Source organism: Misgurnus anguillicaudatus, chromosome 15 (genome assembly GCF_027580225.2).
Source record: "Misgurnus anguillicaudatus chromosome 15, ASM2758022v2, whole genome shotgun sequence".
Lineage (NCBI taxonomy): Eukaryota > Metazoa > Chordata > Actinopteri > Cypriniformes > Cobitidae > Misgurnus > Misgurnus anguillicaudatus.
The window spans coordinates 2,990,147-3,013,741 of NC_073351.2; the positions used below are offsets into that span (position 1 = coordinate 2,990,147).

Sequence of the window (23,595 nt, forward strand, 5' to 3'; positions counted from 1 at the left end):
GACAGCAATTTGCTACATATCTACAGTAATATTTTAATGAAATATATTTGAAATCTTAAAATGAAATGCTATAAAAACAATTGGACCAGCCACAGCTGTCCACAGCCGAGTAGATTAGCATTACTATTGTATTTATCTGTATCAGTAGATGGTGTGTATACAAATTCTTGTATTTTGGAATTACTCAGTGCAAAAAATAAAAATAAACTACATAAAATATTGAAAAATACTGCATCATGTCTGATTCATTCCAGTAACATATATTGCAGTGAATTATAAACAGAGAAAACATTGTATAATGCTAGATGTTGTTAGTGTTTTTTAGGTCATTGTTTTGTGGGTGACACAGTGTGATTGTTGGCTTTGCTAGTGTTCTGGAAGAATGAGTTGATTTGAGACCTGAATAAAGTGTTTTGGTAGTTGTAGTGCATTTTGAGTGTGAAATGAACTGCTTTGCCAAGCTGAAAGTTGGTTAGGAGAACTGTGTGAAGAGTTTTGCAAAAGTGACCTAAGTATTGAGTAATGTGTCCTAGTGTCTGTCAAAAACTGTAATCTCTCTCCCAGACAGTGTAGGGAATTTACTCATCTTCAATCATGTAATTAGATTGCTAAACAAATTACTCTCCAAAAAATACTTTCTTTATACTATTTAGTAAAAGATACAAAGATAGGCTTGAAACAGCTCGAATAAATCATATAAAAAGTACATCAATTATTCTGGTCACACTTTTTAAGATCCAATTCTCACTATTAACTTTTTTGCCTCAACATACTCCTAATTATTGCTTATTAATACTTAGTAAAGTAGTTGTTAAGTTTAAGTATTGGTAGGATTAAGGATTTAGAACAAGGTTTTGAAGAATCAGGCATTTATGTGTGCTTTATAAGTACTAATAAGCAGCCAATAGCTCAGTAATATTAATGAATAACTAACCAGTTAATAGTAGAATTGTAAACTAAACTAGAATGTTACCATTATTCTTATCAACTCACAAAAGTATTTAAAGTGAGAAGGATACATAAAAACATGCATTTTAAACTTAGACTATAAATGAAGAGTTTCGTTGCAAAACGAGATAAATCTATTTTTAACATTTTTGTTTATTATTATGTAATCATGTTATTATTTTGTTTTATGGTGCTACTTAGCTGTATTTTTTAAGTTATGAAGGTTTAAATCAAAACAAACAAACTGCAGTTGAATTGATATTAACTGGAATGCACAACCAAAAAACAAGATTTTTTGAGTTATCAAAATTTTGCAACGAAACTCTTCAAATGTTGATGTTAAATCCACTATTGTGTAATATATAATTGATTACTGGAAAAATAAAAGTAATCCCTTCCTTTACCTTTTCAAAAAAAGTAATTATTTAACAATTAATTAAATTACTTAGTTACTAGTTACACCCAACACTGCTCTCCCCATCTTACATTTGATTGCTTCTCTACTTGGGTCGCTCTACTTTCGGTGTAAACTTCCAGGCCAAATTATACGAAACATCTATTCTATTCATCTATTACTTATAACAGCAGCGTGATGTTTTATCTGCAATCAATGACCTATTTCATTTAACAAGGAACCACCTATTGTGATTTCGGTTTCATGTTTTTTTTTATTCAGTCACTTACATTTGCCACACAAAATCAGATCTGACGGTTTTAAAACATAATAGGGATGATTAATTTGATAATAAGCCTCAATCTTAACCAAAGTTACAGGTGCAGCTGTATTGCTGGGATTCACTTGATGTTAATATCATTTAAAGCGCTTCTTACACTGCTGTTCATGGTTTTATTGCAAATGATTTATGTAACTCGCTTATGACCCTTAAAAGAAGACAAATTTTATAAGTTGTAAATACATGTGCTTTGTTTAATGTGACGCCTGTTGTTTATAATATAAGTTGACTGAATGTGTGAGATTATTTTTCAACTATATCGTTTTATTACATTTTATATCATTGGGCTGTTAAATGCTTTATTCTGATTGGTCAAGAAATGTTTCACCGGTGTTGGGTAGTTTTTAATAAGATGAATAATTGACGTGTTGGATAATTAAATTTTTTGAAGTTTATGCACACTCGTGGCACAGAGCAAAGATGTTTTTTTTTTTTTTAGATTAAACGTTTATCAGATTTCTTGATGATTTGGCTTTTTGTCACAGCGGCTTTTGAATTGCTCACTGGAGGCTTAATAAGATCAAGTTGTTGAGAAACAGAGGGAGAAAATCGGACTAGGCCGTGGTGGCAGGAACACCTCATCTAACTACATACAGTATCAACATAATGCTAAATATTTAATGCTACTATATAACTTCATACACAAGTACTTACATATTTCAATAGAATTGAACTTATTATGCAATGCACTCTTCAAAGCTTTTAATAAAATATCATATCGACACATACTTGACATACATGTATGCAACAAGTATTGAAAATTTTTCGAAACAAACTTTATTAAAAAGAAATGAACAAGAAAACACAACAAACGCCTTTACTAAAACTACTGAAAATCACTGTTCAACAGACAGAAAAATTATGCTTCTTGATGACTAACACCATTAATATGCAGTTGTAAGTGATGATGAGAATTCATAGGGAGTTGCATTTTCACACCAAACATGCTCTCACATTTATTTATAGATATCTACAGATCTGTGATGCTCTGGTAGCCTAGTGGATCCGCGTCAGCTCTTCCACGATCTTAATAACCTCGTCCACTGTAGCTTCCCGCTTCATTCCACTACCGTCATCAATCTGAAACATCAGAAAATTTATATGGATTTTATTCATCCAAAAAAACTTTTTGACATCTGCAGAACATAAATGAAAACAAGATTTGAAAAACATAAAGTGATAAACTCGCCATAGGACAACCAGACATCAAGTGGGATTTTGCAATTGTAGTTGATGTGAAATGTTGACCAAACAATTGTGACCGAAGAATTTCCAGTGTATAATTGAGGATTGCGATAGTAATCATTTTACCTGGAGTGTGCTCACAACCTCTTGCATCTTGGCACGACCCAAATCCAGAAAGCTTTCAATAAGATCTCCATCTATGAATCCTGTGGCTTGCTCAGTCTTGCGCTCTGTATGAAATGACCTCCAAGTGGCGCTAGAGTCAAGGACTTAAACACTGGAGAAAAATATTAAATTAACGCTCTGATAGATCTGCGTCAGATCATCACAAAATGAAAATTTGTCTTCTGAAGCAAAGAAATTCACCTCGCTTTACCTTAGAAAACATTTATTATTGGTGGACTTTTTGGAGCTTTAATAATAGGGCACCATCCAATAACGAAGGGTGCATGATAAATCTTCCGATGATGGCTTAAGGATATATTTATATTGCTGCATAAAGCACCTTAAGTGTACTTTTCCCTTAAGTTCACCCTTTTCCCTTAAACTTAAGGGTGTTCCAAAAAAACAAACCCGGGTCACTGTCGTAAAACATTTAACGATTTCCCTTACCTAAGAGAACCATTTAAGTTATGAAGGTTTAAATTAAAACAAACCAACTGCAGTTGAATTGATATTAATTGGAATGCACAACCAAAAACAAGATTTCTGAAAAATTAAAAAAATGGAGTTATCTCGTTTTGCAACGAAACTCTTCATATAAATATTAATGCTATGCACATAAACACCCACACACTATATATAGTAACTAAATTTAGTTTTAAGTATTTAATGACATTTTATTACATGAATACACAGGAAATGTTCCTTTCAACTTCAAATGTTTCCTTTTAGTATAATATTTTCATTTTTACACAACTAGTAAAACGCAGTTGTTTATCTTTTTTCGGATTTTGTGTATGAACATAGAATACTGAATGTTTCCTTTTGATTTTGCCGTTACGAAGACAACAAGCACATGATTGAACAAGTGATGTGTGCGAGCAAAATTTAAATAATGATTTCATATAAGAGATATTTTTTGACTATCTTGGCATTGTAAGCATATGATTTTTGAAAAACTTTAAAAAATATATATGTTTATATAAAACAATTAGTGGAACATTTTATGCATCTTTATTCACCTCAAAGCATATCTGCTCCCGCGCCCCCCCTGTGAACTCTGGCGCCCCCCTGAGGGGGGCGCGGACCCCAGGTTGGGAACCACTGTCTTACAGTGTCATACTTAAGGGAAAAACTTAAGGGGCTTTATGCAACTGCGCCCTGTTCTTAAAACCTTTTTAAGTAGTTTCATGATAATAAAGAATATCTATAATGATTGTGTTTGACGAGTGTTGCTTTTTGAAATGCATGTTATAAACGACTCAGACTAACAGTGATTTCAGATCGATAAGGATTTACTGATCAAAAGCCGTGGTACATGAAATAGCTGTGATTAATATCAGCTGTGTGATTCAGAATAGTTATCGGCAGAGGTGTAAAGTACTCGAGTAAATGTACTTCGTTACTGTACTTAAGTATTTTTTGGGCTACTTTGTACTTGTACTGAGTATCAAAAATATAAGCAACTTTTACTCTCTACTCAATTACATTTTTGATTGGGTATTTGTACTCTTTACTCCACTACATTTGAAATGACACTTAACGTTACTCGCTACATTGTTTATTCGTCAAATAAAAACGAGACGAAAGTGTCAGAGGGTGATGATGGATAGAATCTGTGGTCGCGAGGTTACACGCACACAAACAACTGAGGGACTTCATTTGGCGCTGCGCAGAGCAATCGTATGAAATCAAAGTACTGCGAGAGCGAATCAAATCCATATGGAGAAGTCTGGTCTTGCGGTACTTTGATGTCAAACGCTGAATGGCTTGCGCTGAGCCACCGTAGCGGGACATCTGCGTGCTGCGTATGTCATAAACTGTAGAGAAAAGTTAGCGTCTTATCTGAGAGAAGAGATAAAGAGCAAACATATGGATGCATATCACATTTGCTTCTGTCAAGGGACCCTTTGTTAACATGTGATGCGGCAATCAAAACAAAAGTGATGCGCGATTGCAGGAGGGTCATCCCGCAACTCAAAGGCAAGCACAAATGTTTTATATACTCTGATGCTACTTTATCAGCTAACCTGAGCTGGTTGGTATAACTTACTATATAAGCCAAAATAAACCAGCGATGTCCTGTACTGATTGCCTAAGATTGATAATAAGTGTACAATTTCACTGTCCTCACATTTAATCAAGTATGCTGTAATGTATTTACTGTAAAGTGGGATGCATGACTGAAGAAATGTAGTGCACTTAATGTGAGATAGTGGTGTTACGTCTACTACATGTGTTTTCAATTAATCTTTCAAATGAACAACTTCACGTTTTTAATATGCACATTTCTGTTACTGTATATTAACTGTAACAACCTACTGGACTCTAATACTGGAATTTTTGATATTTAGATTATAACTTTTTTAGGATTGGCCTATAAGAATATTTGGTAACACTTTACAATAAAGTTGATTAGTTAACATTAGCTAATGTATGAACTAACTTGAACAAACCATAAGCAATACATTTGTTACAGTATTTATTCATCTTTGTAAATGTTACTTTATAAAAATTTAAGCTTTAATTGTTTGTTCATGTTAGTTCAAAGTGCATTAACTAACGTTAACAAGATTTAATTAACGTATTACTAATTGTTTAAATTAACATGAACAAAGATGAATAAATGCTGTATAAGTGCAGTTCATTATTAGTTCATTTTAACTGTTAACTAATGAACCTAATTGTAAAGTGTTACCATATTTATATAACAACAGTTAGGCTATATATTTGTCAGCATGGCACATTCAAGTCCACAATGACACTAGACTTAAATTATATGGGTTTAAATTAAATTTAATGTAGACTAAAATCTCATGACATTTAGTTGAATAAAATTAGACTAAAACTAAATGAATTCAGATGACAAAAATAACTAAAACTAAATTAAATTTTAGTCAAAAGACTATGACTATGTTTAATCTGTGTTTGTTCTGCCAGGTCAAAATTTTGAGGTGTTAGATTTCTTTTCTATATTAGGAAGTAAAACCTCATAAATAAACTTTCTTAGTTTTCACTGACCTACAATGTCTCTAGTGCATCTTTGAGCCAACATTCAGTACGAGTAAAAATACTTGAGTACTTTTAAATTGGGTTACTTTAATACTTTTACTCAAGTTGTATTTAAATTGGTGACTTGTAACTTGTAGTGGAGTAATTTTTACAGTAAGGAATCTGTACTTTTACTCAAGTATGGCTTTCAGCTACTCTTTACACCTCTGGTTATCGGCCACGCATTATTAGTGTATATTGGTATTTATCGGTGCACCCCTACCAATAACATTATAAAGCTGAAAAGATTTTATTTAAGATAAACTCTGACTGCGTTTGGATTAAAGAAGAAAGTCAAAGTATAGGCTGATTTTCATTTTGGGGTGAACGATTCCTTGAATTGACTACATAGCAAATATAAGCATGTGATTTGAACATTTATGTGGTGTTGAAGGATATAAACTGTGCTCGATCTTGCCAACACTCTTGATGACTTTGTTGAGTCTGTTCTGGAGGTCCAGCAGTAAACTATACCATCCCTCTGATAGTGACGTCACCAAACCTGAAATACACAAAGCAGCTTTACAGTAAATGCAGAGCATTACAGGCAATATTATAAAAAACTGTAATAGTTTACTAATGTATATCATATGACAAAAAAACTGAATCAGACTGTTATATTGAGAGTGCTATCAAACTAGACTGTTCATATAATGAATTAACAGTAAAACTAGTTGTTTGTATAGGATTTCATAAGGTGTATATAAGTGAAATATACATATAAAATATGCGCAGTAACACCCTCCCTCTCCCATTATGAGAGTGAGAAGGGGAGCGGACTTTTCAGGCGAGTCGAAGTACTCCCAAAAGTGCTATTACGCCATAAAATATAGTTCCTCTTTTAAATCCGCTTAGAAAAGCGCTACGTTTTATTTTGTACCACCAAACTTGCTCGTATAACTACTCGTCTTAAATAGGAAAAACGTTGATGTGTTTGGTCACTTCTAACTTTATCTCTAAATGGTAGCATTGAATGAATGGGGCTAAACTAAATGCTATCGAAGCGTTGCAGCACGCTCCAGCGCTTACGTGCACGCACACAGATGATAGAGGGATGTATCAACAATTCTTAGTTAAGGTAATAACATAGTTTAATATTGAAAATGAGTAGACTATTCCTTTAAGCCTGCACGGGATACACTGCACGATTATTGGCTGTCCCAGACGAAAGATTGCCATCGTGAAACAATCGTCGCGATTTCTGTGATCGTGGCTCTTCATCGGTAGTCCTATGTCGTACAGTGAGAGAGGTTCAAAGCTGGACGTTTTCCCGGTCTTGCATCCAAAGATAGCCTACGACAGTTTTCCAACAGTGTCAGAAATTCGGCATGATCACCGCTACAACCTGCACGCCGGTATTTTTTTTACCACGAGCACATGCTGGTGACGTTGTGCAACGTTTGACGTTGCCGCCGCAGCTTCCGTGTCATCATCGTACAGTCTACATGCCTCTCGTACTCGAGTTTAAACGATACATGTCGCACAGTGTGATAAGGTAATGATCTTATAGGAGGGCAAAAATCGTGCAGTGTATTCCGGGCTTTACAGGACGTCTATCAGACTCGCTGCTTGAGAAAGACTCGCAGCATCATCAAGGACCGCACTCACCCAGCTCATCACCCGTTTGCCACACTGCCATCTGGCAGATGCTTACGATCCATCCGATCACGGCAAGAACAGCTTCTATCTTCAAGCCATTAGATTGCTTAACAATCAGCTATCCTTCATCTAATATGGGAATACATGCTGCTCTTACGTTTACTTTTATTGTACTTGCACTGTCACTTTTTAATACTCCTCTATGTAGCTCTGGGACAACACTGTACAATTACATTTTGGCCACTGCTTTACTCCAATAATTTTAGGGCCTTTTTACACCTGGTCACTTCATGTGTTTTCTGTGATCGGATTTTTTAAAACTGTTCCATTTACATTTGGCCACATAAATGCGTCTCGTGAAAACGGATATGAATCCCATCTTCAACTCCTGCGCAAAATGCAAATACACTATTCATTACTCCACCTTAAAAAACTTAAGACGACTTTCATGCAACAAAAGGCGGCACTTACTGTATGTTGTACTGTATGTTGGGCAGGGGGGACGCGCGTCTCCTTGCTAGGCATGAGCTGGAGCGCGCAGTACAGAGCAGCAGGAGAGTGACAGCGCGGTGATTTAACGTACAGGGGAAAAATGTTCACAAGAAGTAAGCGCTGACATATGTGGTTTAATCTACCAGATGTTTTTACACTTGTCCAGTTTCATCTGAAATCCGTCCCAGACCACCTCCTGAACGGTTTGAGCAAACTGATTTAAATTGGTCTTTTAAACACGGTCTTTTTATGATCGGATAGCCAACCGATCAGAGAAAACGCATGAAGTGACCAGTTGTAAATAAATAGCCCCTTATATATTAGTACCTGAGGACTACTTATGGCTACTTATAACTCTTAACACGGTTTACCCTTATTGTATCTGTTACTGCCACTTATTTGTATGTAATGCTCTCTCCGTGTCTGTTCTGCCTATAGACGGTTTCATCGAACGCATGTGCGGTGACGCAATACGCGTCTGGTCCGAACTTTACTTCCAGTTTCAGACTAATTGCTAAACTGAACTGAACAAAATGTTTTAGTTTCTATGTCATCCATGTGTTGTTTATTTTGCTTGTTATATAAATAAACTGTGTTTAAAGTACTTTGTTTTCATTTATTCTTAGTGGAGTTTACCGGAAGTTACGTGTTGACCACAAAGCCGCTTGTTTGTGTTGTTACTACTGAAACCGTCTACAGTCACAGAAGTCACTCAAAAAAATCTCAGTGCCCTACACGTACGTCTATGTCAGTCTATGTCCTGTTATTGTCACTGTATGTCTGAGCCTCTTCATAAGCATTTCAATGCCCGGTTTTCCCCAGTGTTAACTATACATATGATAAAAAATGCCTCTTGAACTTTTGTAGTGGTATACAGTATCTAAAGTGCGATACCTGTTGTTGGACAACAGAATATATAGCGTAGGTAAAAAGCGCATTGTGTCCGCCTGTGGATGGATTAAAATGTTAATATAATGTAATGTAATGAATGGATGTGTAAGAGTAAACCTTACCGATCATCCCATTAACTGTGCCAAAGAGCACAGAACCCTGTGTAGGAGTCGAACTCTCGCCCAGATTCTGTAAGACTAAAGATCCATGCGAAAACACATTGACAAACTCTCCCAGATGAAACAAGCCCACCTCCTGTAAGTGCTGTCTCTCTTCATCTGTAGTTGCCGCACTGATAAGACAGAAAATCATTATATCATCAAAACACACCAATGTCTGATTCATTCATTCATTCTACAACCTCATGTAAAAGACTCTTATCTCATCGTACATTCATCTTTTGATTATAAATAAGCACAGACCGATAATAACTACTTACCGTATTTAAAATAAAAATATGAACTCAACAACAGTTTAAAAAGCAACCCTAAGATCTTAAAGATTTCTACAGAAAACTGCTTATTTGTATGTATGTTACCTGTCTTTTTGGCAGACAAACAAATTAAACGCATTTTCTGCTCCAAGAAAGTTGTCATCATCTAAGATCTCTACGGCACTCATCCAGTTCGGATTAAAATCCCGGGCAATCTGATGAGAAGTGGAAAGCAAAGGTTTATTCCTGTGAAAGCTTCAGGATCAGCAATGCATGGTGACACCGACACGATTACTGACCTCCTCAAAACTGCCCTCCATAGGTTTATAGGCCAACAGGAGAACGGAGCGCATCAGGTCACCCACCAGTATAAAATCTCCTTTAGTCTTCAGATACAGAGCCATAATATTATTATAATGATTACATTCAGTACGCAGCTCCTTCTCTGCTGTCCATTCATAGAGACGCACCTAAACACACACAAAGACAGAAACAGACACAGGCAGGGTGTTAGCAGCGCTGAGGTAACAGAGACTTGATATTAAAAATCATGACACTAATGATAAACTAACAGTGCTGTTGATGCTGGCCAGAAGTTTGCCATTAAACTCCACCATGGAGTAAACGGCTCCTTTAACCTCCTTCTCTGCAACCGTCTGCAGTTTACCTGAAAACACAAATATTTCAATTCAGATTTAACAGATTTTCATCTCATCAACACACTCGCAATGTTAACACAACTTACAGACAATTCAATTATTACAATAACAAATGATGACTGAATGGTTTGAGCGATTGTAAACAAGTCTACTAAAAACCATGACAAGATATACACAAGTCTGAAGAAGTCATGTTTCATGTTTGAGGTCAATAGGCCCAAAAATTAGGTTCTTGCACGGGTTTTTGTAAGACTAGTGCCAATCAGCCCAAAATAAAAGTCTTTACATGCATACACGTTCTTTCTTATTATTATTTATACTTATTACACGGCTCTCTGGAATGCTTGATTCTGATTGGTCAGTTGAGACATTTGCAGGTTCGTTCTTTTCGAATAATAACCGCTCCAAAATAATAACGCATAGCCGGACTACTTGCACGAGTAATATCGCTCCGCGCCAATAAAGATCAATAAAGATTACTGTCTGTGTGGCGCCATCTTGTGACAAACACTCGACAACCACGACAAGAGACAGACAGCTTACTGAGACTGAACTTGACAAAATAGAGCATGACAGCTACGAAGCCAACACACAAAAAAATACAGAATGGGGATTAAAACTTCTCAAAGAGAAAAAAATGGAGACAAGTATGAAGCAGAGGATCTTTATAAGGTATTACGATCATTTTATGCATCTGTGCAAAGTTTCGCGGAAGGATAAAAATGTTAATTTAAAACAAATATGCCAATAAAATGTTTCAAATTCATATTCATGTCCAGTTTTTTTTCTTATGTGGCAAGTAGCCGTGTAATAAGCGGGATAATGTAGAGGCAGCCGGTAGTTATTGGGAAATAAGCCCCTTCAGTGTGATACAAGACCCTCCGCTTCGCGTCGGGTCCTGATCACACTGTCAGGGCTTATTTCCCAATAACTACCGGCTGCCTCTACATTATCCCTTACTTATGTTAGCGTATAAAATGCAGTTTCCACACCAGGAAATAAAACGTCACACAAAGATCGTTGAATTCGTTATCTCATTGGCTACACGTTCTGTCTATCGATATTTTCATGTCATTGGAGGAACAAGTGAGTCAGATGACGTCACGATATTTGACAGCGCTGTTTGGATATTATGTATTATACTCCCGCCTACTTTTAGAAACAAAGTTTGAACGCAGGTTTGAACACAAGTGTAATCTCATATACAATGTGACATAAATAGTCCTCAGATTGTATATTATTTTCTATTACAAGACGTTCATGTGAAATCTGATGTAAACAATGGACAACATATCTACATTTCACGGATTATACGCATTTGTGGACAAAAATGGTCATTGGATGTATTTTATAAGACGGTTTTTATGGATTATTCACACATCTGAAACAGACTGGATTTGACTCGCGATCGTCATATCAACACAAAGGTAAGGAGTCCCATTTATATTTTGCATGTTGTCATCTGGACTTCTGTCACAAAAATACTACATTTATGATGCTATAGCATCTGTATCTCAAAACAAAGACCATTCACTGATGCTAAACCCGTAGACCTTTTAAACGATGTATAGTTATGTTAATTTTATTAATGTTTGTAGAAAGTAGGCTATATAGATATTGTTAGCAGTAGGGTTGGGCAAAAACCGGTAGGCATGATTAACCGGTAGAAATTTGTCAACCGGTAGAGATTTCGGACTATCGTTTCTATCGAGGTTATGCGCCCACGTCACGCTCCTGTGCGCATGGTTACGGAAACGTAACGTTTGTACGCGTATTTAAGCACCGCAGTTTAAAACAAGTTATTTTAAGCCATTGAAACACAAAAAACAGATCTATATGCGTGTGCTCTTTCTGTGTGTGAGGAGCGCACAAGAAACGCAACCGCTGCTCATTAAGCTCGTGAGCATTTTTCCCGCTTTATTGGCCTTAAATACACATATGCGTCAAAATTCCCGTCTTTGCAAGTATCCTGATAAACACGACCATTTAAGGCTCAAAAGAAAGTAAACAACTTAAAGAGAAAGCGCGTGTGTAACAGTGTATTAGATCCTGTCTTAAAGGGGAAGTTACCTAATTTTGCTCCTGTCTGTCACTCATGTTTAAAAGCATTGAAGGAAAATCTTTTATTGCTCTTGACTAAATCACTTTTCAACCTTAAATAAAAATATATACACACACATACTTAATTATTTATTATCATTCCTTTATCATTGATTGTTTATCTTTAGAAAGCTTGAGTTTTGTTTGTTTTTATCTTCCTTTTATGCTTGTATAAAGTTATTGTGAGAATTATGAACATTTCTATGGTATTAAAGATTTTAATAACAGAAAAACCTTAATAAACAATAAAAAAAAACTCTACCGTTATACATATCGTTATCATGATATAAAATGAATCCTATCGTGAAAGAAGATTTTGGTCATATCGCCCAACCCTAGTTAGCAGCGTTAAAAAAACCTGACATCATCCCACCCCCGAGCTAGTGCGCGTCGAGAGGTTCATTTTGACGTATAAGTCGTACCTGACTACAGGTCACAGGACCAGCCAAACTATGAAAATAGTTCGGAAAATACGATATATGTATAGAAACCCTTTACATGTCACAGATATCACTCTTTTAAAGTCTAAAGCAGTTTACCATCTGTATAGTGAAAGACGATGATGCGGCCCTGTTTAGGCTCCGCCTCTTCTGGATACACCATTGCTGTGCCAACTATGAAATAAACAGCTGGGTCTCTGCCCAGCTTACAGGAGACCATGCTCAAAGCGTACTCATTCTGCAGGAACTGATGAGCATGTAGCACTGCAGCAGAGATTACATTACATCATCTTTAACATATCAAATATAAATATATTCACATACAGATAAATGTGTTATTAACAACAAATACCCTCAAACGTGTGCTGATCAACCACCAGTAGACTGTGAACCTCCACTTCCTCTCCAAAGGACGTCTCATGAGGTGCGGTGCTGCTGGGAAAAAGTTTACTGGAGCTCATGCTGCTGGACAACGCCTGAACACAAAAATAACAATTACACACTGCTGTTTAAATACTCAACACACAATGTATGTTTTGAGTATGGGTTAGGATACATTGGCATACAGTACTGACTTTCACTTCACTTTGGTTAAAATAATGGCACGTGTGATGCCTGTAATATACATAAATCCACCAACGTCCATCACCATAACTTTTGGAATGACGAAAGAGATTCATCATTCCTCAACTTGGCCCATCTTTGTTCTTACCGTCGCAAGCGGAAATGCCTATGAACCTTACAGGAGGTTAGTGGGCCAATCACAGCACTTGAGGTCCACTTAGATCGGATACATAGTTAAATTTTGGCGAGGTGCACGTCAGGCTATGCACAGCCTGTGCATAACCTACAGCGTAGACCCTAGTCATTAACACTAGGGATGCACCGAATCCAGGATTCGGATTCGGATTCGGCCGAATACTGGGCTTTTTGACGGGGTTCGGGTTCGGCCGAATCCTAGATTTTTTTTCCACCGAACCGAACCCTTGGCTTGCGCTACGCAGGTCGACGTCACGCAGCCGTTGATTACACACATCGGGTGCTGACGTGGAGATGAGCTTTTTCTTTCGGTGAGCCTTAGGAGCTGGACACACCAAAACCTTTAAACACGGCTGAAAACGCCTTGAGGACGCCAAATGCCAGCTGTTTTTCAGCCGAGCGCTTGGTAGGTGTGATGCTTCAGCTGTGAGCCGGTTGGTTGCTGTGGTAATGTCCCGCCCCTCCTCCACTGTAATTGGACGGCCGTGTGAAGACTGTGACATTGACGAGCGGAGCTTCTCACTCAAAGTTGAATATGGTTTTCAGCGCGGAGCTGCTTGCTTATTGGAAAAACGAACGTGTCGCAACGCATCGCTTTCATTATGCATAATGTACAGTTAAAATTAAATAAAATGAAAAATACACTGCTGTGGACATTGTTTACTTCATTAATGTGCTTTACTGTGTTAATGGAATAAGGATGCAAGTAGGATTCGGTATTCGGGTTCGGATTCGGCCGAATCTTAAACGGTGGATTCGGGATTCGGCCGAACCTAAAAAATCTGGATTCGGTGCATCCCTAATTAACACACACACAGACCTGTTGACTAGCGCTGTGTCGCACAGCTGATGTGGTTCCACTGGCATCCTGCATTTCTACTCTGCTGGACAAAACTCCAAAACATTGAGACACCTCCTGATAACAAATCCGCCTGCACAACACCACAAACACATCAGAGTCAGAGAACACAGTTTCATCATTTCAAAAAGCTTGAGGAGTTATTTCTAATGACACAACAAACAAACACTTACTTGGGTGACTCATAGAGGGGTACAGTTCGGATGTGAAGTTTCTGGATCTCATCAATGGTGCCGATGGTCAGAGTGCTGTTATTGGCCAGAGCCAAACTGTAAAAGAAACAGAAAACCTACATGAACCACTGAGCCACTGCCGCCCCATAGGAAGGTATGCATCCGTTAAAAAGTAGCACATAAAATATTTAAAATAAATATTCACAGGTGTTTGTGTGTAAATTTTAGCGGCATCTAGTGGTACGAAATGCGTAGAACAGTTTGTTAAGTAATTTTACTTAAATGTAACTCTACACCCATGCATCATTTACTATACAGGGATCTATGAATATGCAAATTAGCCCCCGTCTCTACTCGATTACACAGCTCGGACCATAGATGTAAACAGATGCTACATTCTGCAGTTTCATAACTTCGTCTTAGTCTGGTTTCACACAATGCTTAAGTGAACTGCAAGTTTGCAGCACTAATTGTTTTTAGCGCTGATGTTAAAGGATAATTCCGGTATTCAACACTTTGAGTCTCATCTCTGGTTTGATTTGGATGAACTACAGTGATGGACACAGAAATTTTGACAATGGGTCGTGTCTTGAATTTTTGACTCGTTTAGAAGCGTCTCTTGACTGCTTCTGAATGGAAGTCAATGGCCATGCACAAACATAGGGGTGGGCGGAATGGCCAAAAATCTATTCCACGGAATGAGTCATTTTATTTCACAGAATATTTCACGGTATAAATGTTTTTCAGTTTATATTGTTTTTTATTATAAAAATGTACAGAAATTTGCCACTCACTATAGCTTTTGACTAAATGCTCACCGCATTTTTAAATTATGAGCAATTTAAAGTAAATAATGTTAAAGTGAAAATGCCCAGAAGATAACAACAGATTAAGTCTTGATAGACAGAATCTTGTTTATAATTGAGTTATTTATTTTATAGACTATTGAAGCTATAGTATGCCTTCATTGTATTTTGTATTTATGCATACATTACATTAAAAATAGGCACTATGTAAAATGAACAGGTATAAATATATGCAAAAACCTAAAGACAGGATGAATACCTATATAGCCTATATGAGAGACAAAGCTGTAGATATTATAAATATGACATGTGCTATGATGTGATGATCATGAAGTCTGTTTTAAGGTCTTGACACCCTTTACTTTTTATTAGACCTTAACATTTGCGTCTCTTTCTCGTCTTTCCGATCAAATAGGCTATGTTTGTAAAAGCAAATGGCGCGTCAAACTACATCGCTCCAGCAGCGCACGTGTCACTGATATAAACGCGAGTTTGTCGTGGCTTGCTTAAAGTTGAGAAAACTTTACAACTATTAGCATTATGTGCGAGAAGAACTCTTTATTTGGTGTCGCAGCTCCTTGCAAGTACCTACAGTAAAGAGACCTCTGCACGTGACGCGAGAGACCGGACGGCTGCTGCATGAGCACAGAGAGAGAGGGAGAGGGAGAGAGAGAGAAAGAAAGGGCGAGTGGGAGTCTCGCTGCGAGACCCGCGGTGGATTCACTGGCAGTTATTATAAAAATTACAGAAATAACTCGTTCATTTTTTATAAGTGAATTATTTTACATGTTTCTCCGTCACACTCAGTCTAACATGCGGGAGGGCAGAGTTAGCTACGCCCACTTCTTTGCATTCCGCGGAATAGACGGAATAGAAAAATCTGTTACGTCTTGACATTTTATTCCGCGGTAACGGAATATACCGTCATACCGCCCAGCCCTACACAAACATGTCATTAAAACAACACTTAACGTTCATTTTCAAAACTGTGCTACTCACCGAGTGGTTCGTGGTGTTCGTTGATGATTAAAAACAAGTTGTGTAGCGAAATACAGTTTCTGACGTGTTTTTTTTGGCATTTTGTAAAATTCCATTGACTTCCCTTGGAAGACTCATTGCTCGCTGATATATCACTCCGCCGTCACGAAACAGAAAAGGGTCTGTTTACATGTGGTTGTAGTTTTTTCGCACGGTTTCTCTCAGAAATTTTTCCCATATTTGTAGGGCTGGACCAGAATATTCGAATATTCGTTCCGTGGGTTGACATTCGATTTTCAGTTTTGAGATTCGAATATATATATATATATATATAAATATTTTACAGCGTTAATGCAGAGCTTTTGCCAAGCAGGAAGTGCGCTTCACGCTCCCGCTCTATAGATGGCGCAGAGAGACCAACATCCATAGCCAACAGCCACCAAACGTCACCAGTGGAAGAGATCGCCGCGAACGGAAAGCGCGCTTCCTGCTTTGGCATTCACGCTAATAGTGTTGTAAATAACGTTCAGTTTCTTGCAAAAACTGATTGATTTGCTTCACAAGACGTCAATATGTCACACGGAGTTATGGGGGATTACTGTTGTATTGGATATATATGCTTTAGCTCTTAAAGTGTGCGGATCTGTTGACTTGCATGACGGAGCACGGGGGTTTCTGCAAAATATCTTCTTTATTGTTCTGCTGATGAAAAAACATATTGGATGGTGTAACTGTTATTATTAAACTTGATTTTGAAAGTATGCTACCGTTTTATTACAGTTTGTTGGACTATGTTCATTCATGCTTCAGACTCAAATATAGAGCAGAAGTATATACGCGGTTGTGAGGTATCTGAAAAGATAGTTCCACTATAGCAAATAACACGGATTGAAATCATACATTGCGCCAATATATTCGTTTTTAATCATCAACGAACACCACGAACCACTCGGTGAGTAGTACAGTTTTGAAAATGAACGTTAAGTGTTGTTTAAATGACATGTTTGTGCATGGCCATTGACTTCCATTCTAAAGCAGTCAAGAGACGCTTCTAAACGAGTCAAAACTCAAGACACGACCCATTGTCAACATTTCTGTGTCCATCACTGTAGTTCATCCAAATCAAACCAGAAATGAGACTCAAAGTGTTAAATACTGGAATTATCCTTTAACAGGTTGTGCTGCAATTGTTTCAGCGCTGAGTGCGGCATCCAAATGTTTTAGACGGAGAAAATACTCAGCAATAGTGTTGAATGATAAATTTGCACATAATTTGTCTTAAAGCACATTAAAAACACCACATATAAACAACAATAAAACTTTTTACCAAAAGGGGACTTTAAATGTTAACACTTATCTTTACTGCACCTAAAAATAATAATTTGCGAGTGATATTTTTGCCTAGAGGAAGAAAGGGGCAAAACAATAAGATCAATGTGGGACTCAAAATTATTTGTTGCATGTTTTATTTTTTTCTGTCTCATAGAGCCAGTAGTTGATTTGGAGCCCTGATATTGTGTATGGTAAGAATTTATTGTGCTTGTTATTGATTTAGTAATTGTTGAAATGCATTGGCAAGGCAAAGTTTTGTCAAGACATTATCACTGATTTCTTCTGTATAACAATCAGCAGAAATTAGTTCTGCTCCAGACACCTAAATGACACGAAAGCTTGATTTGGTTTTCTATGTCATCCTATAGGAGCAAAACCAATATTATAAAACGGGCAGTTCTGGTTCTTCGTTCTGATTGGTTGAAACGCATTCTGTTTCAGCCACACTTGATTCTGAGGAACTACTTTGTTTGGCGGAAGAGTAATATTTGTACTAATATAATTACAACTTATTTGTGTTTCATTTTATGAAATCCTGCTATGCATATGAAGTAACCGTTTTATAAAAGCAATAAGCCCCGCAAAGCAGTGGTGTTACAGTGCATTTTATAACAGCTAAGGGGGTTTTACTCCGCTTCGCGTCGTGCCTAAAAACGCCCATTAGCCGTTATAAAATTGGGGCTTATTGCTTTATTTATTTGTGGTGCTGATGCAGTACCTGTCAGGGTAGCCCTCAGAGTTAAGCGGGCACATGTAGTTGACCTCCTTCAGGTTGACATTAGAAAAGACCAGTTTGTGGTTGCTGGAGTAAATGACGGTGGGTCTGTCCGAACAGGCAAACACATTTGATGTGGAGAGAGATCGAAATGTGCGCAGAACCGTGGGCTGAGTGCCAAGAGTCACTTTCTTTCGTTCACTTAAAACACCTGGACAGAAGATATAAACACATGACCTAAAATGGGCAGACATTTTCTGGAGTAATTCATGACCCATTACGACTACTATTGTGTAAACATTCACAGACGAGCTACAAGTAGCAGCTTAAAAAACAAACATATTAAACGCTATGCTTACATATAACTAGCACAATAAAATCAACACGAAATGCAATTTACAACTTATTTTACTTTCATAATAAGAAGCTGTGTTTTATCTTACCGGTAACCGGCACTCATCAACTGATAACGGTAACCATATAACAAGATTTGAATGATAATTACAATTAAAGCGAATAAGAAAAGATATGTGGGGATACTAGAGATGAACCGATACCACATTTTTGCAGAACGAGTCCGATACCGAAACTTTATGTTTAGTACTCGCTGATACTGATAACCAGCGTTGGGGGGGGGGGTAACGCATTACAAGTAACGTGCATTATGTAATAATATTACTTTTCTGAAGTAATGAGTAAAGTAACGCATTACTTTTTAAATGTACACATTAATCATATTACTTCGCTCAATTCATTTAGTAAAGGCATTTGCTTCACTTTGCATATTAAAATATATTGTACAAGCTCGTTACTTTCACTGTTCCCTTTATTGCTCGCTCATATGTGACCCTGTCTGTGAAAACCAAGCTAAAGTCTCATCTAATAATGAGAAAATGAGCATGAAACTTTATAAATAAAAAGACATTTTATCTTTCATTTAATAGCACATTTAATGTACAGGAAACAAGACTATACAATGAAATTCTTACTCTGTGAAACCTCTAGCTGCCAAACTAATGAAAATAAGGACACAAACCAGAAAGGTACACAGTCCTAAATAGCAGATGTGCATGTGTGTGCATATGTAAGTGTGAATGCGTGAAGACGTGTAAGTGTACAGTATACTGAATGAATATTAATATGGTTACAATGTGACTGGCAGTGTATGCATACACATAAATCCGGTAAATACATACATATAAAGTGTCTAAGAGGCGTTTAAAGTGTTTAGTGAAATGTAAACAGTGAAGTGCAAAATCCAGTTGAGGAAGTGTGAAGAAAGACTATTGTTTATAAAATGACAAAATAGCCAGTTTCTGTTGTGATAAAGGAAGAGGCCGGAGGGTATAGAAGCAGTTTCTTAAGGACCATTCACATTATAACGATAACTATAACGATAAATATATTAGCGTCCACATCATAACGATAACTTTATGCTAATTCACGCGCGCAGCATTCGGGTAAATCACTTGCCTTTAAGCTTCAAGTAATATTGGATGTTTCTTGTAATAAACTGTCACTGAATATGTAAATATGCATTGCATTTACACAGCTCGGGTAACCAGCAGATGTATTCAACACACTGCGTTTCGCATAAATCTAAACAGTGAATCTAGTAGTTTGTATAATAATATCTTACCTTTTGACGTAGTCAGTGTGGGAGGAAAAAAGCATCATGTAGTGAATTTCAAAGCAACTGCATCAGCGCTAGATACCTGAGGTCATTTTATGTTAAGGACCTCAGCAATGAGGTCCACTGCCAAGTTCAAAAAGATTTGATTGGTTGTGAATGGTTTATCGTTCAGGAGGTGAGAAAAAAAACTGTCAGAAACTGACCCCAACGATATCTTTATCCTTATAGTTGTGGTGTGAACTCTGCTATTCTCTTAAATATAAAATGAAATTAAAAAACTATTTTGTATAGTTCTAGTTATCGTTATAATGTGAACGGCCCTTTAGTGTTGTAGTTCTGGCTTTAAATGGGGGGGGGGCTATTGCAACTTCATGCATTCCGACTTACCAAAACTGTCCAAGGATTGGACTCCTCACGCTAAACATGGGCAATTTAGTTTTAGACTTGAGTATTTCTGGGCCAAACACACTCCTCCTCTTCCCTACAAGTTTCAGAAAGTTTTTGTCTTCCGAATCGGTTCCGCAACAGCGCCCCGGGGCACAGTGGAAGTCCCCATATACTTTAACAGGAATAGCGCACCCACACACCAACCAAGAGCCGACACAAAACCAATGCCACCAAAGAAGTGTGCCGTTGTCCGTGAGGGAAACTAAGATCGTTTCTTAATGAACACAGCATTATGGGAACAATAGATGTAGTTTGTTTATCTGTTTAGCAGTGGAGTTGTGCATGTCTGTTCATTTAGCGCTGCATTTTGGATCCATTGTCTCCATAATGCTGGTTCATTGAGAAGCTTACATTTCCCTCACAAACAACAACACACTTTGGTGACATTGATTTTGTGTCAGCTCTTGGTTGGTGTGTGTGTGAGCTATTCTTATTAAAGCGCCCATATAAGGACTTCCATTGTACTTCCTGCACTGCTTACCAACAAATTCAATAGTCAAAAACTTTCTGAAACTTGTACAAACCCTGGCCAAAGTGCATAGAAATACTCTGTCATGTGTCCAAATTGTTTTTAAACCTTTGCTCATGTTTAGCATGAGGAATACAACTTTTAAACAGCGTTAATAAGTCAGAATGCATGAAATATCATTAGACCCCCCTTTTAGAAATGTTCAAGAATAGTACTTATAAACATTATTACGAATGTCTTCCTTTATTCTAAGAACGGTCTTATTTGTAGTCAATGTTTTTGTGTCTGTTATTATGTCCTGATATATAACAGCATAGAGATCAAAGAGTGTGTATGTGCATTTCATTTACCTGTCTGAATGTCCAGTCCAAAATAAAAGAGCGCCCCGTCTCCAAGAGCGCACAACAGGTAATGACTTCCCTCAAATGTCGTCATGAGGATAGAACGAGGTATGATCTCTGTAAGACACATTATGTCATGATAATTTACTCATTAAAAATTACAAAACACTTTAACGCTTTACAGTTTATCGTATTTTCCGGACTACAAGTCGCTCCGGAGTAAAAGTCGCATCAGTCAAAAAATGCGTCATCAAGAGGAAAAAAACATATATAAGTCGCAATTGATTTATTTAGAAAATTATTATTCTTTTTGGGGGCATTTTGTTTGTTAAGTCTTTCTCCGTTGTCTTTAAACGTGGAGTGTGTAATTTTTATAAGGATCCCTTTGACAGAATTTTTGATGCAAAATATTATACAAAACTATAATATCAGTGGTGTATAAAGACCTTTTTATAATGAACCGTTATATTTTTATGACCTTAGAATGAGACGTTTTTATATACATACACAGAGGGTCCCCTTACGAGGAAGTCACCATTTTGTGCCACCATGTTTCTACAGAAGCCCTTAATGGACAAACTTTTTTACTAAGTTGTCTCCAACGATAACATGTTTTTTTCTATGCATTTCAAAAGCGAGGGGTGAGCAGTGGACAATTCGCAACCTCACCACTTGATGCTACTAAAATTTACACAATGTACCTTTAAGTAATGTTTCAGTTTTTTTCAGGGGTAGGCTAGAGGAGCAACATAGAGCGCCCTCTTGAGGCTGTAGACTTTAAAAGTTTTCTTTTGGTTCATGTTAGCCAGTATGAATTAATTTTGCCATATAAGGGGTTGTGTACACCAAAACTTTTAAACGCTGCTAAAAAAAACGCCTGGACAACGCAGAATGCCAGCTGTTTTTCAGCTGAGTGCCAGCTTTCTTCAGCTAAGCGCTTTGGTAGCTCTGATACGTCAGCTGTGAGACGGTTGGTTGCTGTGATACTTGTCCCGCCCCACCTCCACTGTGATTGGACGGCTGCGTGAGAACTGACATTGACGAGCGGAGCTTTTCTTCCAAAGTTAAACATTTTTCAACTCTGTAAAACACCGGACGCCAATTTTCAGCGTGGAAGAAAACCGATAGCTGCTGGCTTATTTGAAAAACGCCAAGCTTCCATTGAAAACTATTGAAAAAATGCGCCGGCCGCGGGCGTAAAAGCTTTGGTGTGTCCAGCCCCTAAGGCTATGTTTACATTAATGCGTTTATGCTTTAAAACGCGTTACTTTTGCTACGTTTACGCCTTTCATCTACACTACATCACCGTTTTCGACCCTTATAAATGGATTCGTTCGCAAACGCTGAAGACCCTGTTTTAGTTTGAGAACTAAGACGTTGCTCTGAGTGTAAATGAACGTAGACGGAGTCTTATGTAAACGAACAGCTGATATTAACGTGACAGCGCATCATTTTCAAAGTAAAAATTATTTTATTGATGTAAATGTTGGTTTGCAACAGAGTTTTTGCCAAAAATAGTAAACATCTACCAACCAGCTATTATAAACGCTATATCGGATTGTTTTAACATGTATCCTTATAGATAATGTCTGTTTTATATTAATGTTTGAGTATTGTTGGGTTTAATGTGTTTATGTTTTGTTTAAATTTAAAGATAGACTGTAATTTTATACGCCATATAGGCGTTGCAAAGGCCAATATGAAGGGAGAATTGTAATGGGTCAGACATTATTTTCCAGTTTAATGTAAGTTTTGTTTGCTACTTTAAAATGAATTTCGTTTCAGATAATTTGTCTCTTAATTTTAATCGATGTTTTGTTGATAAGTTTTGTGAATATAAATTAATAAAAACAATAAACTCAACGTCATTAATATAATGCTCGTTTATGCGCTTGCGCTTTTAGCTATTTGTGTGTTGCTAGCGGAGGACGTGCACGGACCTCGCACACTTTTAAAAATTAATGCAATAAGCATTTCTGGTAGGCTAAAGCAATACTTCACCTCTTACTATGTTTGATTTAAGTTTGCATTTGCTGAAATTTATTTTTGCTTCAAGTTTGCTACTGTTTAGAATGCTTTCTTTTTAAATCATAAAGACCTTTCTGTTTAGTTATAAAATCAAAATTAACCTATTAATCATATTAATATGTTGTAGAGGGAGCTAGAACAGTATAAGTGTTTATGTTTTGTTTAAATTTAGTTAGCTTACGAAAGATAGACTGTAATTTTAAACGCACTATAGGCGTTGTAAAGGCCAATATGAAGGGAGAATTGTAATGGGTCAGACATTATTTTCCAGTTTAATGTAAGTTTTGTTTGCTACTTTAAAATGAATTTCGTTTCAGATAATTGGTCTCTTAATTTTAATCGATGTTTTGTTGATTAGTTT

At 37.0% G+C, this 23,595-nt stretch overlaps 1 protein-coding gene across 1 annotated transcript in view; it reads right to left on the reverse strand.

Moving 5' to 3' along the window:
• Nucleotides 1-2,436: 2,436 nt before the first annotated feature.
• The window catches only part of ddb1 (damage-specific DNA binding protein 1), a 38,881-nt gene continuing 17,722 nt past the window's right edge, over nucleotides 2,437-23,595 (reverse strand). The window contains exons 15-27 of the mRNA XM_073853292.1: nucleotides 21,216-21,323; nucleotides 18,320-18,527; nucleotides 14,486-14,581; nucleotides 14,274-14,385; nucleotides 13,047-13,170; nucleotides 12,794-12,958; nucleotides 10,068-10,162; nucleotides 9,795-9,965; nucleotides 9,601-9,710; nucleotides 9,185-9,354; nucleotides 6,480-6,582; nucleotides 2,994-3,117; nucleotides 2,437-2,762 (exon numbers count right to left, since the gene is read on the reverse strand). Of these exons, the coding sequence (XP_073709393.1) occupies nucleotides 2,679-2,762; nucleotides 2,994-3,117; nucleotides 6,480-6,582; nucleotides 9,185-9,354; nucleotides 9,601-9,710; nucleotides 9,795-9,965; nucleotides 10,068-10,162; nucleotides 12,794-12,958; nucleotides 13,047-13,170; nucleotides 14,274-14,385; nucleotides 14,486-14,581; nucleotides 18,320-18,527; nucleotides 21,216-21,323 (1,670 nt within the window). The 3' untranslated portion in view covers nucleotides 2,437-2,678. The remainder of the gene's footprint in view (nucleotides 2,763-2,993; nucleotides 3,118-6,479; nucleotides 6,583-9,184; nucleotides 9,355-9,600; nucleotides 9,711-9,794; nucleotides 9,966-10,067; nucleotides 10,163-12,793; nucleotides 12,959-13,046; nucleotides 13,171-14,273; nucleotides 14,386-14,485; nucleotides 14,582-18,319; nucleotides 18,528-21,215; nucleotides 21,324-23,595) is intronic.